The following is a 25794-nucleotide window of genomic DNA, read 5'->3' on the forward strand; positions in this document are numbered from 1 at the left end:
TTAAGTTGCTAACTTCAGATTGTAAACTGTTTCTTTTTAGCTTGAATCTTCCACAATACCCAGTGTACTTTTTCATGCAGTAGTATTTTAGGCTCACACACTCCAGCTTGCTATTGGCAGTGGTGGCTGCAGTGGCCTTGGAGTCTAGCCAGAGGTCAACATCATTTTGGCATAAATGTTTTTTGTGCTTCAGTGGATTGGAGGTAGGGAGAATAAGCTCAGAGGGGTACCCTCTGGGTTGGTTATGAGCCAGGAAGTGCCATAGCTCACCCACACATATTATGCAGCACTTTTGGAGAACTCCCCAGAAAAAGCCACATAATCTCTTATAACACAAGTAAGTTATGTTCAACTTCCACAACCATTTATTATCTCAGTGATTTTTGACATGCTGAGTTCTGGGGCAGGAAGGGACTTTTTTTTTCCTGGATTCTCAGTTGGACAATGGCCATACCAACTTCTCTTTTTGTTCGTTGCTGTGCTGATGGCATGATGTCAGTTGTCCTCTAGTATCATGTTCACAGTAAGCATCAATATAATATTTTGCTTATATGCTATTTGTGCAGATGGGAAATGTTGGGTTTCTCTTGGTCCAAAAATAATCAATGAGCTGGCATTTCATTGGCTCAGAGATTGTCCCTGAACTAAAGATTGCTGATCACCTTTGCGTATTGCTGGGGAGAAGCCAGCTCCAGCTGGGAGGAAGGAAGTAAACAACTGGAGGCAGGAAAACCCAACATCATTTGAAAGAAATAGCACTAAACAATCTCCCCAGGCAGGGCCAGAATTACACAGAACATTGCCAGAGAACTGAAGGGAGGTCTCTGAGGAAACGATGCAGACTGCTCTTTTTGAAAGAGGAAAATGCAATTCCATTCCAGCTAAGCCCGTATTCTCAATACCATAATTCTTAATAAGCATGTCTGCACCACAGGCTTATGCTAAAAACACATGCAGTTATATATAGATGCAGCAATATATATACTCCCTTTCTTTTTTCCCCCCACTACAGATACCCACATGTAGATAGAACACATGGACTGCAGGGACTTACAAATAAGTAAACTGATGTGCATAGCCAAGACTAAACCAATACATACAAAAGAGAAATGAATACACAGATGTAAAAATTATGAGGAAATTAATTATACATAAATATGTATGTGTGGATAGAAATGTATACATTCAGAATAAAAAGAGGGTTCATGAATGAGCTGATGGGAGGGTAGATAAGTGGGTAATTAAGTGGTAGAAGGTAAGGACTAGATGAGAAAATCGATTGATAGATAGATAGTAGAAATGATGCCTGGAAAGGAGGAAGATCAAGAGCCTTCTCTGATCCTCCAGCTGGTAAGGACTGTCCCCCTCAGACTTCACATGGCACTTTGTTTCTTAACTATCCAATTTACTGTACAATGAAATATGTATTGTAGTTATTTCCGTTATCATCTTCTCCACCTCCAAGACTGTAAGCTCTATGAGGGTGGGGACTATATATCCAAACATTATATCTTTCCCTGCACCTAGCATAGTGCCCTGCACATAGGAGATACTTAACAAATGAATATCTTCTATGTTGTATTGTCAGCTAAAGTCCATTTTATGGGCTCTCCACTTGATTTTCATTACCACAGGAAGGAATAGCATGATGATACAAAATGGTGGATCCTCTTATTCATTATGCCAGCATCTAATTCCTTTGAGAGAGAGAGAGAGAGAGAGAGAGAAGCAGATTACTTTGGGACCCTCTTGGAGAACAATAAGGAGGTCAGGAAGTTGGTGATGACTTCATGTTTCTTCTTTCTGGATGCTTATTCTCAGCAATCCTTTTTTAAGTTCCTTATCTTATATCAGCATGTAATAATGAGATTATTGGGAAGAAAAACATAAACCTCTTAACTAAAAGAGAAAGATAATGTGGCTGAATACTCAGCAGAAAATATGGTCTTCTTTAATATCTCCTACCATTTCTAGGTTGATGCAATCTTCAAAGAGAGTTGGAAAAATGCAATAAGAATCACTGTATCCTCCTCTCACCTTATTATTCTTCATTCCCACAGTTGTCCAATAGTTTTATTAGGCCAGTACAATGTAAAGGTAAATAAAGGCAGGGCAAAAAGTGGCAGCAATGGAAGGAAAATTCTAGAACTGAAAAGGTGCTAGAAAAACCACTAGAAATATAGTTATGATTCTTAATTATATATCTCCATCCATCCTATCATTTAATATTTTTCTCTCTCTTTGCCAGCAATCCCTCTCTTTCCACAGAAGAGGAGGTTGTTGGGAGAGGAGGTGCATATTCAACACTAGGCATCTATATTTGATGCAATCTACTTCCATTCATTACTATCCTTCACCCAGTCCCCAATCAAAGGTCTGTTCTTATTCTCTTTCCTCATTTTCTACCATTCATGGTCTGTCCTCTACAGCTGGAATTTATTTCGCTTATAATTAATCTCTCTTAATCCTTCTATCCTCGTGCCTACCTCAATCCTTGATGAGTTTAATGTATTTCTTTTCCCCCCTTATCCTCTCCTTTATTTCATATTCCTACCATACCATAACAATAATGACTTTTCTTAATTTAAACCAAAAACCAATTAGGGATTCAGGAAGTGTGTATGTGTTGGGTGGGCTGGGTATTGGTGCCACAGCTTGAGGTGCTGGGGGAAGGTGGAGAGACATGTCAAGAGGATTATCTTGACAGGGCTTTTGAAGTTATTGGCTATATTAAGCTTCAGTTGACAGGCTATAGGGTGGACCTTGAAGCCATAAAACCTGGACATAAATTAGTTAATAGACTGCTTGGGCCTGTATTCAGTAAGCACCATGAAGAGTGTGTGGGGAAAGCCAGTGCCAAAGTAAGGACCATTCATGTGGTCATGCCTAGATGACTCAAATGTGTAAAAGTCCATACTTGGGGCAAAACAACTTTATTATGTCTTGATTTGGTATGTCTGAGAGTCCAACGGACAGCGTAGGCTGTTTTCATAATATGCACAGGGACAGTAGTCAAAGTATCCCTGCTGGTATTTTTCCGACACCTGGGCAGTGCCATGGTTGGTGAAAATGTAGTGGGCACGAATCAATCCATATAATATCTTGACTGCTTGATCAATCAGGTCACTGGTTGGAATTTCCTCCAGCTGTTCTCAGATTCCAAATCAATGATCACATCTAGTGCCTGCTTATAGAGGGGCTTCTGTTCACTAAGCCCTGTGAAGTTGAACTTGCAGACCTAGGTTGATAAAATGAACTTAAATGTAGTTTTTCCTTGGATTTAAAAAAATCATTTGTCTGGTACTTTTTTTTTAATCCTTGCTAGAGTAATTGTGAGAGAACTGGACTGTTCTACTCCCATTCACCCACTCACTGCCATCTTGAGGAGAGTTGTGTCTTTAAATGTATTCCTTGTAAAGTCCAGATTGTTATGTTTTCTTTTCTTATCCATTCTCTCACTGTCTTTCCTTTTTTGTGTATGTGTGGGGAGATTATTGACTTCATTCACATTTAAAGTTATGATTGTTAGGCTTGTGTTTTTCTCCATTAAAAAATTCCCTCACTCTTTGCCAAGTTATCTTTGGCATTATGTCCCCATATTACTTTAGAGGCATAATAGTCTCTCAGAGAAGGTGGTCTGCCAATGTAAAAACTTCCCGAAGACTCAACCCATAATGAAATTTCTGTCTTACATCATAGGCACATACTTGCACTCCCATGGGAGTGCTTTCAATAGAATACCTTCCTCTTGCTTAGGTTATATCCCCCAGACCCCTTCCAGTTCCCCAGACAGCCCCACCTCCTCCCCTCCCTCCCTTGCTGTTGGTATCACCATCCCTGGTTGGAATACATTATCTATTCCTCTTAATTCTCTACCTCTCCTTCCTTAATTTATGCAAAGTTCCATTCTGTAATTCCATCCTCAAAGATACGTTAATTCACCTGTAGGGAGTCAGGTGGTTTAATCTATAGTCCTTGGAGTCAGCAATTCCACCTTTGATTTTTCTAATTCTTTAAGTTTTGCTTAAATCTTTATCTCTTTGTATAGTTGATAATCACTCTTCGTTCTTTTTTTTTAACCTCTATAGGTTAAAATTTTTGATTTTTCTAATTCTTTAAGTTTTGCTTAAATCTTTATCTCTTTGTATAGTTGATAATCACTCTTTGTTCTTTTTTTTTAACCTCTATAGGTTAATCTTTCTGGTATTTTCAAAACAACCTTTAAATCCGTGATCCTTGATGTCTTTATTTTTCTCTAATAGTTGCACTTATTTACCTTTGCAAATTGAATATTCTATTTATATCTTTTTCTTTTCTACAGAAATACCTGCAAATGCCTCTGTTTCGTTGACTGCCTATTTTTTTCACTGATAATTAGGCTCAGATTTTCAGGATATAACATGTACCTCAATGTTCTGTGCTTTTCAAAATATACTGTTTTTTTATTTCTTATGGCTTTTGAATAATCTTATGTTACACAAATTTCCCATCCTTCATATTTGAAAAATTTCCTCCTGGACATTTGCAAAATTTGTTTTCATTGATATTGTTAAGTTTAATCATTATATGTTTGGAATTTGCAATATTTTTTTCCTAGTAATAATCTGTGGATACTTTTGAACTATGCTTTATTATCTGTATTCAGAAATCCTGGATGCTTGTCTTGCATTATCTTCTGCGTGATCATTTTTAGGTTTTGTTTTTGTCTTGCTTTTCTTGTTCTTCTGAGAGTCCTGTGAGCCTTAAGGCATATCTGTACATCATGTCTCCAAAGTTAACCACTTTGGCTTGTATAGGCTTTATGTATTCTTTTAATGTTACTGTCTTTTTGCTTCTTTTTTGCCAGTTTCTTCCCCTTCAATATTTTTAGTGTTCCAAATCTGTTAAGTTCTCTTTCATTTCTTTAGAAAGTTATCCATCATGGATTTACTTTTTTTTTCTAATCTGCTAATTACGTTTTAAAATTCTGTGTCAAGAGCTCTAATTTTTTAAAATCTGGATTCATGTCTAGTTTCTTCTTTTTTGGGTTACATATCTCTTTTTCACCACTCTATTGTTCCACATTCTCTGGGAAGTCCATAGGATTCTGCCTTTCATCAATCATTGATTCACTTTTCTTCCTAAAGGAAAGTGTAAAAGACTAATTTCTGTTACATCATATTTCTACATTGCTATTACATATCCACGAATGATTTCAGTTCAGTTGTTTTTCAGTCACATCCAGCTCTTTTTGACCCCATTTGGGGTTTTCTTGGCAAAGATACTGGAGTGGTTTGCCATTTCCTTCTCCAGCTCATTTTACAGATGAGGAAACTGAGGCAAACAGGGTTAAGTGACTTGCCCAGAGTTACACAGCTAGTAAGTGTCTGAGGTCAGATTTGAACTCAGGAAGATTAATTTTCTTGACTCCAGACCTGCCACACCATCCACTGTGCCACCTAGTTGCCCTATCAGTGAATGATATATAAGGTTATTGTCTGCAACCTACTAACATGATACCAGAGCACATTCTTATAGGAGAAAAAAGAAAATGATTCTTTGTTAGACTTATCTATCTAGTGATCCTCCACATAGCTGCCAAAGTGATTTTCCTAAAGTACAGGTCTGATCATGCCACTCTGCAATTCAATTAACTCCAGTCACTCCCTAGTACCTCTAGAGTCAAATCCCAGCTCATCTGTTTGGCATTTAAAGGTCTTTACAACCTGGATTCAATCTACCTTTACAGTCTTATTATCCATTCCTTCATTTCACACAGTCATTGATCCAACCAAACTGTCCTTTTTCTGTTTCTCACACACGACACTTCATTGCTCATCTCTGCATTGTTGCATAGGTTGTCCTTGATGCCAGGAATACACTCATCCCTCACCTCTTCCTCTGAGAATCCCTAGTTTCCATCAAAATTCAGCTCAAGAACCACTTCCTGAACCCCCTGGTTGCTGGCGCCTGCCCCATCTCACCTCCTGCCCCATCTCACCCCCTGCCCCATCTCACCCCCTGCCCAATCTCACCCCCTAAGTTGATTTTGACTAGGACATGATTTCATGATATGGGGAGCTTCTGGTGAGGGAAGTTCTTTTACTGAAGCAGATCAGCGCCCCTCTTCAACTTAGTCTTAGAGAGTTGCCTGGGTTAAGGGCAGAGGTGAAGGGACTGGCACGAGGTCACTCAGCTAGTGTCAGTCAGTTTGGAGACTTGGACCCAGGTCTTCCTTACTTGATGTTAACTTGGGCACGATTCCATGGTGCTTTTTCCATTTTCCTCTAAATTACCTTATATTTGTTTTGTAGCCCTCAGCCCATTTGTCAGTGAAAGTTTCTAGGGAAATTTAGGGTTCCCAAAATTCTTAAGGTAACTGAAGGGATTTTAACTAGGTGTCGAGGGAAAAATGATGTCTTGAATTTAGTATTGAGAACCCTGGGAGGTGGAGAAAGTCATAGATGGGGAGAATTCATCTTGTCAAATCATGTAGAAGGGCAGTGCTATTTTGGGGTGTTGGAGGAGCATGCCTTGGCATGGGACACCATTTCTTCACAACCCTGAAGCCCCTAAGTGCTGGGACTCTTGCAAATTTCTGCTGTAGATCACAGTGGTAGTTCAAAGAGGGACATTTCAATGTCTCCCCCCTCCCTCACCCCCAACCCTGGCCATGAACTTGATGGTAATGCTGGGTGAGACCATGGTAAGCTTGTGGGAGCCTTTGCTTTCTCCTCTCCCTCCCTCACCCCACACTCCCAATATCTGCTTAACTGAAAAGCAGGGCTTAGCCAGACTACCCAGGTAGTCTTTTCTGGGTGCTCTTGTTGCCCAGCATGGTGACAAAGAGTAAAGGGAGAAAAGCCTATTCGGTCTCTCCCAGGCTACCGGCAAAACACACCTCTTACTCCCATTTCTGTTTCCCTGACTATAAGCCTTTCAATTTCAATATATTGTCTATATATCATATACGGTATATGTCATATATATCATACACACATATCATATGTTATATGTCATAGTTATTGTTTGAGATATGTGTGTGTATATATGCATAGATAATATATGTGTACATGCACGTATATACACACATATACATACATGATATAATAATATACATACACACACATATAAAGTTGGCAGAGGTCAAAATCTTAACTGATGTGATTTAATGATAATGGCTTAAGATGAAGGTGACCTTGGAAAGTGGATTCTCCTTTAAAGCAGGGGTTCTTTTGTTGTTTTTTTGGAAGGGGGAGGCAAAGCAATTGGAGTTAAGTGACTTGCCTAAGGTCACACAGCTAGTAAGTATCAAGTGTCTGAAACTGGATTTGAACTCAGGTCCTCCTGACTCCAGGGCAGGTGCTCTATTTGGTGCACCACCTAACTGCCTGCTAAAGCAGGGGTTCTTAACCAGGGAGCAGTGACCTTTTTAAAAAAATGCATTTTTGTAACTTCCTTTCAATATAATTGATTTCCTTTGTAATCCTATGTATTTTATTTTATGGATCAAAAGAGTAGAGGTCCATAGGCTTCAATAGACTATCCAAGTGCTTGTGACACAAAAAAGGTTAAGAACCTCTGTTTTGAAGGGATGGGAGGATCTGTAGCCAGTTCCTGGCTAGTGCAAATAATGAATCCCCTAATTCACACTATTCAAAGTTAGGGCAACTAGGTGGTACAGTGGATGGAATGCTGGGCTTGGAATCTAGGAAGACTCATCTCCTTGAGCTCAAATCCAGTCTCAGATACTTCCTAGCTGTGGGACCCTGGGCAAGTCACTTCACCCTGTTTGCCTCAGTTTCTTCTTCTGTAAAAATGAGCAGGAGAAGGAAACGGCAAACCACTCCTGTATTTTTACCAAATCCCAAATAGGGTCAGTAGAAGTTGGACATGACTGAAAAAAATGACTAACACCATATTCAAAGTTATAATTATGTAAAATAGGGCAATTGGTTCCGGCCCAATGGACATATGCTGTGCAAATTCAAATACATCCGACCCCTTGAGGGGATTCATAATTCACACTAATTGGAACCTAGCAGTATTCCTTTTTAGCATGAGCTAAGGAGGCATTAGGACTAGGAGGCTCTTGGATACCCATAAGAGAAAAAGAGAGCATATAAACAACAATCAAGTTCTAGACTAGTAAGATAAACCATTGAAGTTATATATATATATGTGTGTGTATACATACATATATACATACATACATACATATATGTATGCACACACACATATATGTATTGCCTGAGAGGCATCATGACATCATGACACAATGGATAGAAAACCAGCCTCAGAGTCAGGATGACCTGGGTTCAAGGTCTCCTTCTGACACCTAGTGGCTGTGACCCTAGGTAAGTAGTTTAATCCCTCCAGGCTCTAGGTAACTCTTTCAGGCTATAAATTACAGAGAAGGTGCCAGCTTGGATTAGTAGAGGAAGTCTCCTATCCTGGGAGCTCACCAAGAAAATCACTGGTCTAGTCCCTGGTCTTCTTCCTTCCTGGAATCACTACTAGTACACAAAGAAAGGAAGGGAGCTGTTTTTTCCACATGTGAAGGCTCATATCTCTCATGGTAGATCTTTGAAAGTTACCAAGAGGATGGGATTAAGTCCTACAATTTATATTTCAAAAAATATTGATATCACAGATACAATGATAATAATGTATGGTATGATATCATGATATAATACAGTATGATAATAATCTCCCAAGTATGCTAAGAAGCAGTATGGACTAATGGTTAGAGAGCCACCCTAAGTTCTAGTCTCACATCTGACAAATACTAGGTGAGACTCTGGATCAGTCACTTAAACTCTCAGCGTCTGAGCAGGTGCTGATCTGCATTGACAGAGGCAGTTTCTTTGTTGGGAGTTCCCTATACCAGTGAGATCACAGTGATGTCCAGTTCTCCCTCTGCCCCCTCCCTACCATCCCCCCACTGGAAAAAATAGGCTAGATTACTTTAGCTATGAACAGAAATAAAAGAAATTCATATGATCATATGCAGTAAAAGAAGAATCTTGTCTAGGTTTTCATTTTATTTTCTGTTGGTTGCAATCTTATAATGTTGCATCATGAGATTTATTTTTCTCTTAGCAAGAGACTTATTTACAAATTTCAGTTAATTAGATCTTACTTTATATGATGATTGCAAATTACTTGTAGGTAATATGGGCTTACTTCTTTGAATTGTGTGGGTTTAAAGTTTGTAACCTCAGATTCTATTACCTTGCTTGTTCTTACAATATGCCTGTTAGGTACAGAAGAAAAAGTATCTTTTATGACATATGCCAGTTTTATAGATGAAGACATAGAAGTTAAATAACTGGGCCAAGTTTTCAGAGAAAGTGAATGCAGTGCCAGTGTTTAAACCCAATTTTCTTTGGAGGGGGGAAGGCAGGGCAATTGAGGTTAAGTGACTTGCCCAAGGTCACAGAGCTAGTGAGTGTGTCAAGTGTCTGAGGTCGGATTTGAACTCAGGTCCTCCTGACTCCAAGGCTGGTGCTCTACTCGCTGTCACCTAGCTGCCCCACAAGCCCAATTTTCTTAACGACCAATCTGGCATTCTGTCTCTGCTAACCCATATTGACTCCTTTGCTTGTTCAGTTATTTTTCTGAAAGCTCAAACTATCAAAAGTTATCTTTTTTGTATGTGTGAGATAATGTTAAAAAGGGTAAAAAGCAGAATTTGGAGCATATGGATAAATGCATCTGTTGTTATTCTTGTTCAGTTGTCTTTCAGTTGTGTCCTACTCTTTGTGACCCCATTTGGGATTTCCTGGGAGTGGTTTGCCATCTCCTTCTCCAGCTCATTTTATAGATAAGGAAACTGAGGCAAACAGGGTGAAGTAACTTGCCCAGGGTCACATTGCTAGTTTCTGAGGATGGATTTGAACTCAGGAAGATGAGTCACTTAGAAGCAAAATGAGTCATGTAATTCAAAATACATTTTTATTATTCTATGAGGCTGTGGAAGTTCTAGTCCTGCATGGCAATAAGTGCCATTCCAGCATATGTGGATGTATTCATATGGACTATTTGTGCTGGACCTGTGGTAGAGCCTTCCAGGCTTGTATGGGTCTGATCAGCCACAGTCAGACACACTGTACCTTGACCTCAACACAGTGATGTTATTTTGATCCCCTTCAAGAACAAAGGACAGCCACAAATATGGATGCATCCATACTATATGCTTGCTATTGCTAGAAACAAGCAGGGACACAAAAACAGCATGGCCCCATGCTCTTCAAAGTTCTAAATTGAGAAGTCTAGGTGGCATGTTTAGTAAATTTCTAGATGGCAAAGTTGGCATGTTAGATGACAGAATCAGGATCCAGAAAGAGCTTCACAATCTAGGATGATGGGCTGAAATTTTCTAGAGATAAAAATAAAGTCCTACATTTGAGGTAAAAAAAATCCGCTTCACAAGTTGAAGGGGCAATGGGAAGAGAATAATGTTGTTTGAAAAAGTTCAGTGCAAGCTCAGTATTAGTGTGACATGGCAGTCATCTTTGGCTCAGATCATCTGATTTTAGGCTGCATTGAATAGTGTCCACAATGAGGTGGGCAGTAGCCCCCTTGTACTCTTCCTTGATTGCACCATATCTGGAGTATCATGTTTATTTATTTAGAGCACCACATTTTTCATCAGCATATTTAACTGGAGAGTGAACAAAGGAGGGTCACCAGGATCACTGTGGGCCTCAAGACCATGCCCTGTGAGGAGCTATGGAAGGAATTAGATATGTTTAACCTTCAGAAGAAAAGACTTAGATAAGGGAACATTACAGCCAACCTATCACATGATGTCATGAATGAAAGATATCTGTTGGTGTCATTCCCTCCTTTTATCTGTAAGTTCCACAAAGACAGAAACTGCCTCTTACCTAGATTTTGTATCTTTCTGGTATCATATACAACACTCTGCTTGCTTAAACATGAGGCTGCAAGGAGGCTATCTTGCATTGACTTTTCCTCTGTGCTTTCCTAGGGGCCGAGACTTTCTCACCTAGTTACTCCCTAGTGGAGAATTGGATGGAAGAGAAGCCAGGCGTGCTGCTCTTGACTTCTTTCTTCTTGCTTGTAGCAGCAGGATGTGGCATCTTCTAGAACTGCCATTTCTACAAATTGTGATGTTTTAAGTATTTTGTCAGTACGTATGCAGATATGTATTAAAATATGGATGGTCATTTGGATCTGCACCAATTCTGCTTTCTTGCAGTCAGAGGTGATGTTGTTTGTTCTTCATTCTTGAAGAGGACCACTGGCATCACTAGGGTGATATCTTGACTTGTGTGTGAATTGAACTGAAGTGAGGCAGAGTTGTACAAAGTGATCAGCCTCACTCTCGAAGTCAGAGTATCCTGTCAGGTCATCATTCTCTATTTCCTCTCCCTTTCTCAACCAAATTCCTAGAACTGAAATTTTTAACCTTTTTGTATGTCACAGACCCCTATGGCAGCTTGGTGAAGATTGTAAATCCTTTCTTGGAATAATATTTTTAAATGCATTTAATTAATTTAAATAAATGTTTTTAAATGTTTTAAAAGTTTTAAACTAAAAGACATTAGATTACTAACTATGCAATTATATTGAAATCCAGTTATCAAAATATTAAGAATGCAAGTTCATGGATTCCTGGTTAAGAACTTATCTAGGAAAAAACTGTCTGCATTCCTTACTTCCACTTCCTTTCCTTTCACCTTCCTTCACCAGCCCTTCCAGTCTGGCTTCTGATCTCATCACTCAGCCAAAACCACCCTCTTCGTGGTTAGCACCAACCTCTTAATCACCCAATATAACAGTCTTTACTCTGTCGTCATCCTTCTTGATTTCCTATAGCGTTTGACAGCACTAATCATTGTCTCCTCCTGCTTGCTTTCTCTTATGTAGGTCTATTCAAAATATCTCTTTTTTTTACGTAATTGATGGGTCTTCTTTCCAGCTTTTCCCTATATTCACCTGGAGCATGACAGTCTTCATAGTCAATGAGTGACATAAAAGTTTCCCAGGTCTGCTTGCAGCACATTCTGTCAGCAGCTGAAGCAGCATGCAGATGCCATACTAAGCACCTTTGCACCCCTGGGAAACCTTCAGGTATAGCGGATCATATTTAACTCTGTTTTCTTAGCAGAGCCGTTACCAATCAATCAATAAGCATTTATTAATACCTACTGTGTACCAGGTACTATATTAGGTACTGGGGATGGAAGGGCAAAAGATTAGACAATTTTTGCTCTCAAGGGGATGGCATATAAATGTGTATATACATGCATAGATACAAACACTTGCGTATGCATGCATACATACGAATACACCTATGTGTATGAATATATGCATACAAGTACACATATATAGAACAAGTACAAGATAAACATAAGGTAAATACAAAGTAGTTGGCGAGATAGGACTAGCAGCTGGGGGATTAGGAAAGGCATTATTTGGAAGGCAGTGCTTGAACTGTGTTTTGAAGAAAGTTTGAGATTCTCTGAAGCTGACATGAGGAAGGAGGCATCCCAGACCTGGGGACTGGCCAGGGCAAAGCATGGATATAGGAGATGTGGTGCCACATGTAAGGAACAGAAAGAAAGACAGTTTGGCTGGATCACAGAGTATGGGAAGAGAAGCAATGTAGAGTGAGTTGGGTTGGGGTCCGACTGCGAAGAGTTTTTAAAGCCAAACAGAGGAGTTTCCATTTATCCTAGAGCTAACAGAGAACCATTGGCATTTACTGACTAGGGGAGTGACATAGTTAGATTTACTTTTAAGGAAAATCCCTTTGGCAGCCATGATGAAGATGGATTAGAGTGAAGAGAGGTTTGAGGCGGGAAAACCAAGTAAAAGACCATTATGGTAGTTTGGGAAAGACATCATGAGGACTGGAGGTAATTAGTGGTGTTTATATGAGTAAAAGGAAGAGGCCAGATGTGAGAGATGTAGAATGAGGTAGGATAGGATTTGACAGCTAATTGCATTTGTGGGATGAGGGAGGATGAAGAGTCTGGGGTAACACTAAAGTTATGAATCTAGAGTACTAGAAGAAAGGTAATTCTATAGAAATAGGAGTGGGTGGTGGGGAGGGGACTTGACAGGTGGCCTGGTGGTGTGGGGGATGGAGTGGTAGACTTGGAATTAGGAAAATCCTACTTAGATTCCTACCTCAGGCACTTGTATACTGTGTGACCTTAGGGAAGTCTCCTCATCTTTCCCTCTCAAACTCAATTTCTTCATCTGTAAAATTGAGATAATAATAGCAACTATTTCACAGGATCAGATGCGGATCAGATGAACTAACACAGGGGTGGGGAACCTGAGGCCTCGAGGCCACATGTGGCCCTCTAGGTCCTTAAGCGTGGCCCTTTGACTGAATCCAAACTTTATCTAAAAGGATTTATTCTGTAAAACTTGGACTCAGTCAAAGGGCCACGCTTGAGGACCTAGAGGGCCACACGTGGCCTCCACACTTCAGGTTCCCCACACCTGAACATATGTAAAGCACTTTGTAAATCTTAAAGTACTATGTGAATGTTATTATTATTTCCGTTATTATTATTATTTTTCAAACTTCTGATTTACTCTCTCCTAGTTACTTGGGCTATGTCATTTCCCCTAAGACCTGGGGCTCTGCTGATGACCCTTCATCACTGGGAGACATTCCACAATTCCTTTTTCTGTTGTTGTTAAATTAAATTTTTTTTTGTTACATTTTAAGTTTTGAACTGCTTCCCTCCCTACCCACCCTGTACCAGAGAAAGCCATCATGTCTCTGTCTCTCAATCTCTCTCTCTCTCAATCTCTCTCTCTCTGTCTGTCTCTCTCTCACACTCACACACACACACAGCAAAACCATTCTATGCATACTTATATTTGTCAGTTCTTTCTCTGGAAGTGGGTAGCGTCTTCCTTTATATGTCCTTTGTGGTTGATTTGAGTATTTGTAATACTCAAAATAACTTAGTCATTCACAGTTGTTGCCATTGTGTAATTCCAATGGCACCTAAGGACTATTCCACACCATTTAGCTGTCAGTCGTATGTTATTTATTGTTCATTAATTGTTTCATGCTTGTCCTGCCAACTATAAGCCACTTGAAGGGAGGGACCATAACTTTTCTTCATGTCCTACATCTTTAACACATGGTCATCAGTAAATGCTTGTTTGTTCACAATGGTACCTGTACATATAGAGAAAAAGATATTTATAATCAAGTTAGGCATTATCCAATAGCCGCTAATAACAGATAAGATTTGTCACAGCTCAGAAGGAATTTCAAAAGTCAAGATAATCTGCCCCACCACATCACACCTCCATGACAATTACAGACATTTTCGTTTATTTTTTCCCAGATAGTAGGAGTGCTAGAATGTCACATAAACCTTTAAGGCAGACGACTGACGAAGCAAATAATGGAAATGCTGTAAATTTTGTTCCCCAAGTTAAGCCACTATCATTTTCATGGTGCATTAATTTGGCTAATGAAGAACTTATGTCTGACTTTCAGCTTATTTCTGGCTCCCCTCAGTCTACCTAGGGTAGGTTGGTCAGAAATACTTATTTTTCCCTTGAGGCCAAATGTGTAACTTTGAAAGCAACTGGGAACCATTCAGAGTATGTTGCTGCTAATAGGAGTATAGTTATCTCTTCTGTGGGTGCTAGGGGCACAGCACCACCACAATCTGGAAAATCTGCATGAATTTTTTGGCCCTTTTTTTTGTACTAGAGAAGAAGTCTGAATTATTATGTTATTAAAAGATAAAATATGTTGATATTATACAATACCATATATATTTTATGCATTTTGAGTTTCTAAACTTTTTCTGTTTTGTTGTCCGCTGGCCTTCATCTGTTGTCTTCAGCTTCTGCAAAACTAACCCAAAATTCCCATTTAATTTCTTTTTGTTTGTTTGTTTTTTGGCAGGGCAATTGGGGTTAAGTGACTTGCCCAAAGTCTTACAGCTAGTACATGTGTCAAGCATCTGAGGTCGGATTTGAACTCAGGTCCTCCTGACTCCAGGGCCAGTGCTCAACTCACTCCCGTTTAATTTCTTATGCCATCCTGTGATACATGAAAGCCACAATGGGGAAAATCACAGTGTGGAAGGGACAACGGTATATGTAGACACGGAAAAGGAGTGGGTTTAGAACTGAGTTTGGGATAGGCCTACAGAGAATAGATGAGAAGATGAATTGGCAGCTAGGTGGTGCAATGGATAGAACATTGGAAGACTCATCTTCTGTCAGGAAAACTCATCTTCAGGAGTTCAAATCTGGCCTCAGACACTTCCTAGCTGAGTGATCCTAGGCAAGTCACTTAACCCTGTCTGCCTCAGTTTCCTCACTTGTAAAAGGATCTAGAGAAGGAAACGGCAAACCACTGCAGTATCTTTGCCAGGGAAATGTCAAATATGGTCATGGGGAGTCAGACATGACTAAAAAACAACTAAAAAAAGTCGGCAAAGAAGGACAGAACCAGCAGCAGTGTACGATGTCCTTACATCTCAAGGAAACAGAGAAGAAAAGAGGAAAGAGGGAACAAAAAGGAAGACTATCAGTGGTGTCAAAGGCAGAAGCAAAAACCTAAACCAGGAGGAAGTACTAAAGCAGGAGAGGAGGAAAGATGCTGTGTTTGTTTCCACTTGTTCTGTAATATTTACTTGTGTCTTTTTTGTTTGTGCTTCAATCATCTCTCACATTCTAAAGAATACAGGGACTCTGGCTTCCTCTATGACTCATTTTTATTTACCACAGTGTTTACTAGAGTACACACACAGTCAGTGTTGTTTGCTGACTGGTCAGGTTCAAAATACCAGTTCCCTGGAGTAACCCTGGCAAGTCACCAGGTGGCATACTTGGCTGCTTCCTCCTGGGAGTGTGAATGCCCATGATGGAATCCCGATGATATTTTGGAGCAGTGAGGTGGCACAGTGGTTAGAGCATTGGACCTGGAGTCAGGAAGTCCGAGTTTAAATCCTGCCTCAGACATCGACTACAGCTGTATGATCCTAGGCAAGTCACATAAATTCTTTCAGTTTCAAGTTTTTCATCCGGAAAATGGAGCTTTAGCACCTACTTCACGGGCTTGTGGAAGGATCACATGAAATAATATATGTAAAGTGCTTTGCAAACCTTAAAACTCTATATAAATGCTAGCTATTACTATTATTATCTTCCCAGCATGGTGAGAGCAGATGACGTGTAGGAGGAAACAAAATGCACCCAGAACAGATGGAACAGAGTGGAACAGTCTTCTAGCTGACTCAGTTTTTGAAGTTAGGTTGTGAAATCCAGGAGTAAGAAACGGATGGGGAGGGCTAACATTCTCTGGAGAAATTGGCACCTTGTTTTCTTTTTTTAACTATCAAAGTCTAATCATAGAATTTTAGACACCAAAAGCACCTTAGAGACCATCTAGTAGTCTAATCCCTTCATTTTATTTTTAATTAAATTTTTTTCAATTAACATTTTTTAACTTCCCATCCCATTTCCAATTGCTGTATAAGATATGCATAATAAATCAAAGCAAATTCCTCCCTATGCCATGTCCAAAAGGGCAGGCGTGTATCATTCTGCACATTGAATCCATCATCTCTCTGATAGGAAGTGAATATCAGGGATCATCTGCCATCTGTCTTCTAGAATCTCGCTTGGTAATTGCATTGGTTAGAGATCTGAAGTCTTTCAAAGTTATTTGACTTTACAATGTTACTGTTTTTACATAAACTGATTTCTTGGTTCTGTTCACTCTACACTGCATCAATTCATGTGGGTCTTCGCAGGTTTCTCAGAAGTTGTGCCATTTATAATTTCTTAAGGCACGGTAGTATTCCATTACATTCACATACCATAATTTGTCCAGCAATTCCACAATTGATAGGAACTCTTTTATTTTCCTATTCTTTGACACTACAAAAAGAGCTGTTATAAATGTTTTTGTGCGTATGGATTCTTTTTTCTCTTTCTTGGATCTTTTTTGAATACAGAATCCTTGTGTTAAAAGGGTACACACAGTTTAATGGCTTTTTAGGTGTCTTCATATTCCAGGTGAGGAAACTAAAACCCAGAGAGCAGGGGTGATTTACCCAAGGCCAAGCACGGTCTACAAAATATTACTTTTTTGTTGTTCAGATCTTTGCAGGAATTCCACTACTTCAATTTTCCAATTACTGATTTTCTGTGTGAATAAGATTAAGAGATTTTAAATCTAAGATTAAAGACATTTTTAACTTTTAACCTCATCCCATAAAGTTGACATTCTTGTTGATCCTCAATCAATCCAATTATTTTCATCTTCATAATGGTGTTAGGTAAAAACCTAACCTGTGTCATCAGTAAGACATTTAGTGCAAAGGGAGGAAGATTGATCAGCAGACTGTCTAAGAGGATACTCAAATTTTGGTGGATTTTGTTCCTCTTGGTAGGTTTGAATTACATGAATCAATTTAAAATTTACCTTTAAGTCATCTAGGTTCATGACCTGAAAGTTGTCCTTCACTCTTCCCTTTCTCTCATCCTCTATATCCAACCAGTTGTCAAGTCTCAGCAATTCCATCTCTACAGCATTTTCCACATAGTCTTAATTTCTGCACTTGTCACCTCTCTCCTGGACTATTGCAATCATCTCCTAAATGGATTCCATTCTCTTCCATCTCCCATCCATCCTCCATGTTGATGTCAAAACAACCTTCCCAAGGTAGAGATCTGATCACATCACTCTCCTGCTCAAAAAATCTGAGTGGCTTCTAGTTTTCTCTAGGATTAAACACGAACGTCTCAGTTTGGCATTTAAAACCCTCAGTAATCTGGCTCCAGCCTACCTTTCCACACATATTTCATATGAACCCTCTTTGCACACTGCACATTCCAGACAAACTGGCTGTTACTCAAACTTGATATTTTATCTTATCTATGGACCTTTGTATAGACTCTTACCCTTGCCTTATATCTATTTATACGTGTATCCCCACAATAAAACATAATCTTGCTGAGGCAGGGACTTTTTGTTTTATTTTCTCCAGCGCCTAGTATGGTGTTTTTTCACATAGTAGGTGCCTAATAAAATAAATAGATTGAGTCCATATTCAGGAGGCCGATAACTTAGTTCTGCTAACAATAATAGCTGTGTGACCCCGGGCAAATAACTTGACCTTTCTGAGCCCAAGTTTCATCATCTATAATTTACAAGCATTAAAGTAGATATGCTCTAAGGTTCTAGCTCTTTGTTTCTATAAGTAGCTACCATGAGGATGCCTAGCACATCTTCAGGAGAATCACTTAAGTTCCTCAACCCTCAGTTTCCTCAACTGTAAAATGAGAGAGTTGGACGAGGTGGACTCTGAGTTCCCTTCTAGCTCTAGAGTTATTATCCTATGATCTCAAAGGTCCCTTCTGGCTCTGAAATTTTATGAGTTAACTTCCTCACTGACAGAATCAATTATTCATTTTCTAATCAAATCTAAAGCACTGGATAAAAATAGCAAGAAAAAATATCTTCAAAAATGTTGGCAGTTCTAAGTGCGAAAGCTCTAGAGATTTCAGTAATTTGGATCACAGGGTTCAGAACTGAAATGAAATTGTGTTAAGCAGCATAGTAGTGGGGATAACTTTCTGGAACTCAGGAAGTCGAGGAGACTGGGTTCACATCCTACCTCTGAAACTTAGTGGCTTTGTGACCACAGGCTAGTCACTGGGAATACTCACACCTGTAGAACTTATCCTAAGGAATTGTGAAGTTCAAGTGAAATACTGTATGTCAAGCATTTTTTAAACTTTAAAGTTCTTTATAAATATCGGTTATTAAATCATAAGGTTTTGAACTTTGGCCTGATTAAAGCTATTTTTGGTCACTTTTTTCTTGATTGTGAAATATTCTCTTGTGAGAGTACTTGCAAATTATAAATTCTATAGAAGGCTTTGATCTGACACTCACTTTTTATGATGTCTTTTCCCACTTTATGGACATGCATGTGATCATAACACATTTCAGGCTTGTTCATTTATAAAGCCCATTTAGACACAAATCTAAGAGGCAAAATCAAATAAGCTAATCAGTATATGTGAAATGTTATTTTTTCCCTCTATTTCAGAATTAAATGTGAGGGAGTCTGATGTAAGAGTTTGTGATGAATCGACTTGTAAATATGGAGGACTCTGTAAAGAAGATGGAGAAGGCTTGAAATGTGCATGTCAATTTCAGGTGAGAATATTAACCCTGTCATTTCTTCATTTATTTGTCATTTCCTATTTCTAATCACTTAGCATTAAATTATAGGTTCATTATAATAACCATATTATTTATTATAATAATTATTGTTATGATGTTAGTGTTATTAAATTATATAGAGTATTATTCAGATCTTTGTGCAACTTCAGTCTCTTCTTCCTCTCAACAGGGGTTAGCACATGAGCTGTGGTTTTGGCTCATGCTTTAATATGAACACTGCAATTCAGGGTGTGCAAATGTCCCATGAAATGGTGATTCTTGTTGCCTTTTGGATGAACAATAAAATCCAGCTCTGCCAGTGCCTTTATTTGCCTCTTCAAGGAAGGCCCAGTAGCCTTTCCATATGGCTGCAACTTTCTTCTCTTCTCGTTTAGTTTCTAATTCATTTTCTCATGTGTAATGAGGTCAGAGTTGAAAGGCTTGACATCTTTTTGACCACACATGGGAAATTGGGTATGGAGGTGACTGATTCTTTCTTTCATACCAGTTGCCCTGCCTCTTGGTACAGAGCTGTTGTGAGCTCTGTGTTATAGTAAATGCATTATATACCAATATGTAATATTAATTAAAATTAAAATAAAATCAAATTATTAATAATTAATTAAAATAATATTAATTAAATATATGTAAATAATATATAAATGTTATATATAAATAATACATATGAAATTGCTTTAAAAAAGAAAATTTTTCTGTAAATACAAGTTATCATCATTACCATCGCCATCATTATCATCATCATTGTCTCATTCTCATTTTGCATGGGGTGCAGCTAGAAATGGTCCTAGGACAAGTTGCTCTTCAGCTATTGTTCATTTATAATGATGTTCAATGGGCTGCTGTGTAGGGGGGATAAAACAACTCTTTTTCTGTGGTAGAATCAAATTATTATTTTGTAAGCTTATCATCTGGAGCCTGTCTAAAAAAGCATCTTTACTTCCGAACAGCAGAGATGATACTGTTGAAGAAATGACCAGCAGTCCTTTACTAACTATAAGCAAGGCTGAGGACTATTGCTTTTATAAATATGTGGGAGAAACTTGCTGCAAAAGCTCCAGGAGGATTTGGAGTGTCTTTCAAAATGATTGGGCAAAGCAAAGCTTTTTATGATCTTAAGGAAGTAGAATCAAAGGATGGGAAGAACAGATTCAAATAGTGGGAAACATTACAGGGAAGAACTATAGCTCAGAGCCAGCACACTATGGCCAAATCTGGCCCACTGCCTTTTTTGTATGACCTACAAACTAAGAATGGCTATATATTTTATATTATAGTGGTATTTCCAAAAAGTTTTAAAATGATTAAAAATATAAAAATCATCCTTATTCTCAGGTTGTACAAAAATAAGTGGGGGGCCAGACTTGGCTTGTGGTCTCGAGTTTGCTGATCCTTAGCTATACGTTAGGGGAAGGGGAAAGGAATAAACGTTTATATAGCAGCTCGTATATGCCAGAAACTGTGCTATGCGCTTTTACAAATGATTCTTGCAGCAGCACTAACAAGGTAAGTGCTGTTATTATCCCCTTTTTATAGTGGAGGAAACTGAGGCACACAGAATTAAGTGACTTGCTAAGGATTGCACAGCTAGTGTCTGAGGCCAGATTTGATTCTGGGTCATCCTGACTACAGACCCCGTGCTCTATCCACTTAGCTGCCCCATTAATTAGTTAAGATTAGTGAATCTATATAATTTTTCATTAAATTAAAGAAATAAGATGAGAGGCTGTTTAGAGAACTGGTCTCAGAACCAGAAAGGTTTGAGTTCAAGTTCTACTCCTATCACACCTGTATGACCTTGGGTAGGTCATTTTTGTGCTCAAGGTAACCTTCTAATACTGTAATGGCAGAGGAGGTGCCAACTTGCATTAGAAGAGGAGGCATTTCTTCATCTGGGCATTCCCTACACTGATGATATCATAGACCCAATCTCTATTCCATTCCACAGCCTCCAGACTATCCAGAGAAAGGTGTCATATTAACAAATAATCATCTGTTAATGGATCATCAAAAATTCCAGCTTTGCATTCTTTGCCTGGAGTAGAGACTCTCTCCGAGACTTCCGGGGCTGCAATGCTTCCCTGTATCCCTTTCCATTCATTCCATGGTTCTAGAAGTACAACAAAAAAGGAGGCCTGGAATCTAGTGGTCTGGTCAGCCTAAGCTCCTGAAACTATAGTCTATCCAAGGTGTCTAGGCAGCATAGTGCATAGAGCATTGGACCCGGAGTCAGGATGACCTGAGTTCAGATACAGTCTCAGACACTTACTAGCTGTGTGACCCTGGGCAAGTCACCTAACCTCAGTTTGCCTCATTTTTCTCATCTATAAAAGGAGGACAGCAATCGCACCCACCTCCCAGTGTTGTGGCGAGGATCAAATAATATTTGTAAAGTACTTAACACAACTTCTGGCGACATAATAGCTACCTAATGAATTCTTGTTTCATTCCTCCCTCCCTCTCTTCCTCCCTCCCTCCCTCTCTTCCTCCCTTCCCTCCCTCTTTCCTCCTTTCCTTCCTTCTTTCCTCCTGCCCTCCCTCCTTCTATCCCTTCTTTCCTCCCTTTCTTCTTCCCATCTTTCTTTCCTCCTGCCCTCCCTTGCTCCTTTCCTTCCTTCCTCCCTCTCTCTTTCCCTTCCTCCTTCTCTCTCTCCCTCCTTCCCTTTCTCGCTTCCTCCCTTCCTCCCTCCCTCCCTCCCTTCCTTCCTTCCTTCCCTCCTTTCTTCCTTCCTTCTTTCGCTTCTACAATACAGAAATCAAGAGGGAGAATGCCAAGAACATCCTTATGGTCAGTGACCATGAGGCAGCTAACACCTTCAGCCAAAGAAAAAAGTTGCCTTTGTACAGATCAAGGACCCTGAGGCAGCTTTTGTTCCAAGGGGCTGGGACAAAGGGCTGTCATGTGGAGGAAAGCCAGAGAACAGCAACAATAGCCTAGTTTAAGGCCAGCAATAAGCCTCCAAATCTACTTAGTGCTAATGAGAACCAACCCTAATTATGGCTCCCAGGGAGTCAAGGCTAAGCTACACACACACACACACACACACACACACACACACACACACACACACTCACACTCACACACACACACACACACACACACACACACACACTCACACACACACACCCTGGAGTTCTTGATTGTTATTGTGCTCTATAAATGGTGCTAAGGATGAGCTTAACTCCCTGGGAGACAGCACCCTCACCAGTAAGGGCACACACTCCATTTTTAGAGGCGAGGATAGAGTCTCAAGTGTGACGGTTTCAGAAGACCATCTCTTCAGTGGCCGAGGGTGAGGGTGAAGCAGCAGTTGTATTTAGGGCCTTATCGAGATACTAGACTGGATGACAATCTCTGCCTTAGCCATTCCTACCCCCTCGCAGAGAAAAGCTACCCCTAAGAAACATTTATCTCTTGAGATTGTGTGGTACTTGCTAATGCTTCCCAGGTACATGATAGAAAAAATTTGGGATAGCAGAAAAACACAGCCATAGGTACAGGTGCCATACCCCACCAGGACGGAGAAGCTTATTAGGGTATAAAGCTGTTGTGTCCTGGATGCCTTTGGCAGTCTGAAGCCTATGGACCCCTTCTCAGAATAATCTTTTTCTAGTACATAACATAAAACCTAGAGGAATACAAAGGAAACCAATTATGTTGAAATACAATTATCAAATTAAAAAAAAAAGTTCACGGACCTCAGATTAAGGACTCCTGCTCTGTGCTGTCTAAAGAAACCCCACCAATTATGTTCCAGTAAGGCAGGCCAGGGATTGGGCTTATCATCCTGCCGTTTTCTCCTCCAATAGTCTCTGTAGGGGACAAAAAGACAGCAGCTCCCAAAGAGCAGCCAGCACCAGCTCAGGCACTGAGGTGGTTGCTTCCCAAAAGTTCACCTCAAGTCCAGTGTTCAGTTAACTACGAACAGACAAAAGCAACAGAAGACAGAAGGGGCAGCCAGAGACCCAGGCTCAAGATCATCTAGCTGAATCCTACACTAGCAGTCCTCATCCTGCTAAAGCCTCACATAAAATGGAGTGACTTTATGGCAATCGATCCCCTTAAGCCAGTGGAGGAGAATTTTGACTTGACATTGGGAGAGGTTTTTAGGGATGAGAGTGAGAAATTGCAAGGTAGTAAAAATCCTGAAGAGCAGGATTTACAGGAAGGAAGAGCATGTGGGTAACACTGAAAATAAACAAGGACTGAGTTCTTGCAAATCAGGGACAGTGACCTTGCCGAGGAAAATCAGTAAATCCACTGAAAGCTTTGAACTCAGGGAGTGGGACCTGAAGTCCAGACAGGGATTGGCTAATAGTTGAACATATGGAGAACAGTGTACCATGGGGGACTGGTACTTCAGAGGGATCTTGGACCACTTTCAAACTGAAATGAAGTGGTGCAATTGTAAGCAGGACCCCTCCCCACCTTTCCCCAGATGGAGAGCCGTTGGAGACAACAGGGATTCTAATCAGTCTGAAGCTCTGTGAAATTGGTTAAAGGTAAAGAATGGACAAACAAGGGTGATTAGTCGGTCATGATTGAGTTTGGATTCAGGGCATTTTCAGTCTGTTGCGGAAGGGTCGTAAAGGACTTTTCCTTCTTTATTCCTTCTTTATTCCTTTATTTATATCCTTCTTTATTCATGTTATTTATAACATGGAAGTGTTATATTGGATGGGGGAAGGGGAGAGGACAGGTGTGCTAGGCTCACTGTGAAGGGATTGCAGGTAGGGTAGGGTGTGCAAGAGTACAACTCAAGAGTAGAGGATTACCACATTCTCAACAAGAACAACTGAAAAATCCAATGACATAACTAACTAGGAACCTGGGAGTCAGGTGGGGCCTTCCTTCCTTAGGAAGGACATAGTGAGGGCTGGGGCATACCCTCCACCAGTGGGCAATCTGCCCAACACTGAGCTTGTATCCCAGTGAGCTTCATGAGATGATCCATAAGACTGAGGTAGGTTTAACAGAGCCACTGTCAGGCTCAGGGGGACTAAGAGAACTTCACCTTCTCCCTCTCCAATCAGATAACTCTCTCAGCTCTGGATCCTTGCAGATGGACCAGATTCAGTCCTAGAGGAAGCCTGAGCACATAAAAGAAGAGGTCAGGTTGTTGCTAGACTCACTCTTGAATCCTTTGGGAGAATTAGTTAAAGCTTAGTTTTGGCTCATGTCTAGAATTTCCTCAAAATAGGAGAGTAAAAAGGTATTCAATGTGAAATATAGATCAGGTATAGGACAGCTATTTATTTCCCCTATACAAAAGAAATGCTAAACATAAAAGATTCACAAGTGTACTTGGATGAAAAAAACTTATGGAGCAGTAATAACATAACTACTGTTATGCTTTCTTAGGAGGTTGACATAAAACCATCAAAATACAATACAATTTGCAGGAGTGTTTAAGAGTCATTTTATATTTCTTCTCAGCTTTGCAGTGTCCAAAGAATTCCTTCCAGATCCATCCATATCTTTTGGTAAAACAGGTCAATGGTCTTATTTTCCCATCATATTTTCCTCCAAGAGGCTCTATAGTGGAAATTAAGAGGGTAACTTCCAAAGAGCCATGAGCATCACTTAAGAAATATCATGGAAGCCACTCCTCTCTAGGGTTCAGTGTTTAGTCAACTAAGGTCAGATAAAGAAACACAATATAGAAGATGCATCCGGAGACCCACCCCGCTGAGTACTACTCTTGCAGTCTCTAGGTTACTAGGGCAGGAGCAAGGGTAGTTCCACCCTCAACCCCTCAAGTGAGAATTACTTGCCACATATTTAGAAACCAGCTGTGTGACCTTGGGCAAGTCATTTAACCCAATTTCCTCATTTGTTAAATGGGGATAATAATAGCCCCTACCTCCCAGGGTTGTTGTGGGGATCAAATGAAAATAATAATAATCATTAAGTACTTAGCACAGTTCCGTGGCACATAGTGAGCACTATATAAATGTTATTATTATTAATTACTGTTACTATTGTTGTTAGTTATTCTGGAGAGCCTAAGGAAGTACAGAAGCTATATCTTCTTTTTAACTTATTCAATGCTGCTTTTAGAGGGAAAGAGAGGACAACAGATCACTCTAGATTTTCTGTGTCATCCTAAGCATTACAAAGAAGGAAGGAAGGAGGGAAGAAAGGAAAGAAGGAAGGAAAGAAGGAAGGAATAATGAGGGAAGGAGGGAAGGAAAGATGAAAGGAAGGAAAGAAGGAAGGAAGGAAGGAAAGAAAGAAGGAAGAAAGGGAGGGAGGAAGGAAGAGAGGGAGGAAGGAAGGAAGGAAGGAAAGAAGGAAGGAAGGAAAGAAGGAATGAAGAATGAAGGAAGGAGGGAAGGAAAGAAGGAGGGAAGGAAAGAAGGAAGGAAGGAAAGAAGGAAGGAAAGAAGGAAGGAAAGAAGGAAGGAAGGAAAGAAGGAAGGAAAGAAGGAAGGAAGGAAAGATGAAAGGAAGGAAGGAAAGAAGGAAGGAAGGAAAGATGAAAGGAAGGAGGGAAAGAAGAAAGGAAGAAAGGAAGGAAAGAAGAAAGGATGGAAGGAAACAAGAAAGGACAGAAGGAAAGAAGAAAGGAAGGAAGCAAGGAAGGAAGGAA

At 39.8% G+C, this 25794-nt stretch overlaps 1 protein-coding gene across 1 annotated transcript in view; it reads left to right on the forward strand.

Annotated features, from left to right (window-relative positions):
* The window catches only part of TMEFF1 (transmembrane protein with EGF like and two follistatin like domains 1), a 149057-nt gene that overhangs the window by 21112 nt on the left and 102151 nt on the right, over positions 1–25794 (forward strand). Inside the window, exon 2 of the mRNA XM_036741883.1 lies at positions 19068–19177. Coding sequence (XP_036597778.1) covers positions 19068–19177 — 110 coding nt within the window. The remainder of the gene's footprint in view (positions 1–19067; positions 19178–25794) is intronic.

This window comes from Trichosurus vulpecula, chromosome 1 (assembly GCF_011100635.1).
Source record: "Trichosurus vulpecula isolate mTriVul1 chromosome 1, mTriVul1.pri, whole genome shotgun sequence".
Classification (NCBI taxonomy): domain Eukaryota; kingdom Metazoa; phylum Chordata; class Mammalia; order Diprotodontia; family Phalangeridae; genus Trichosurus; species Trichosurus vulpecula.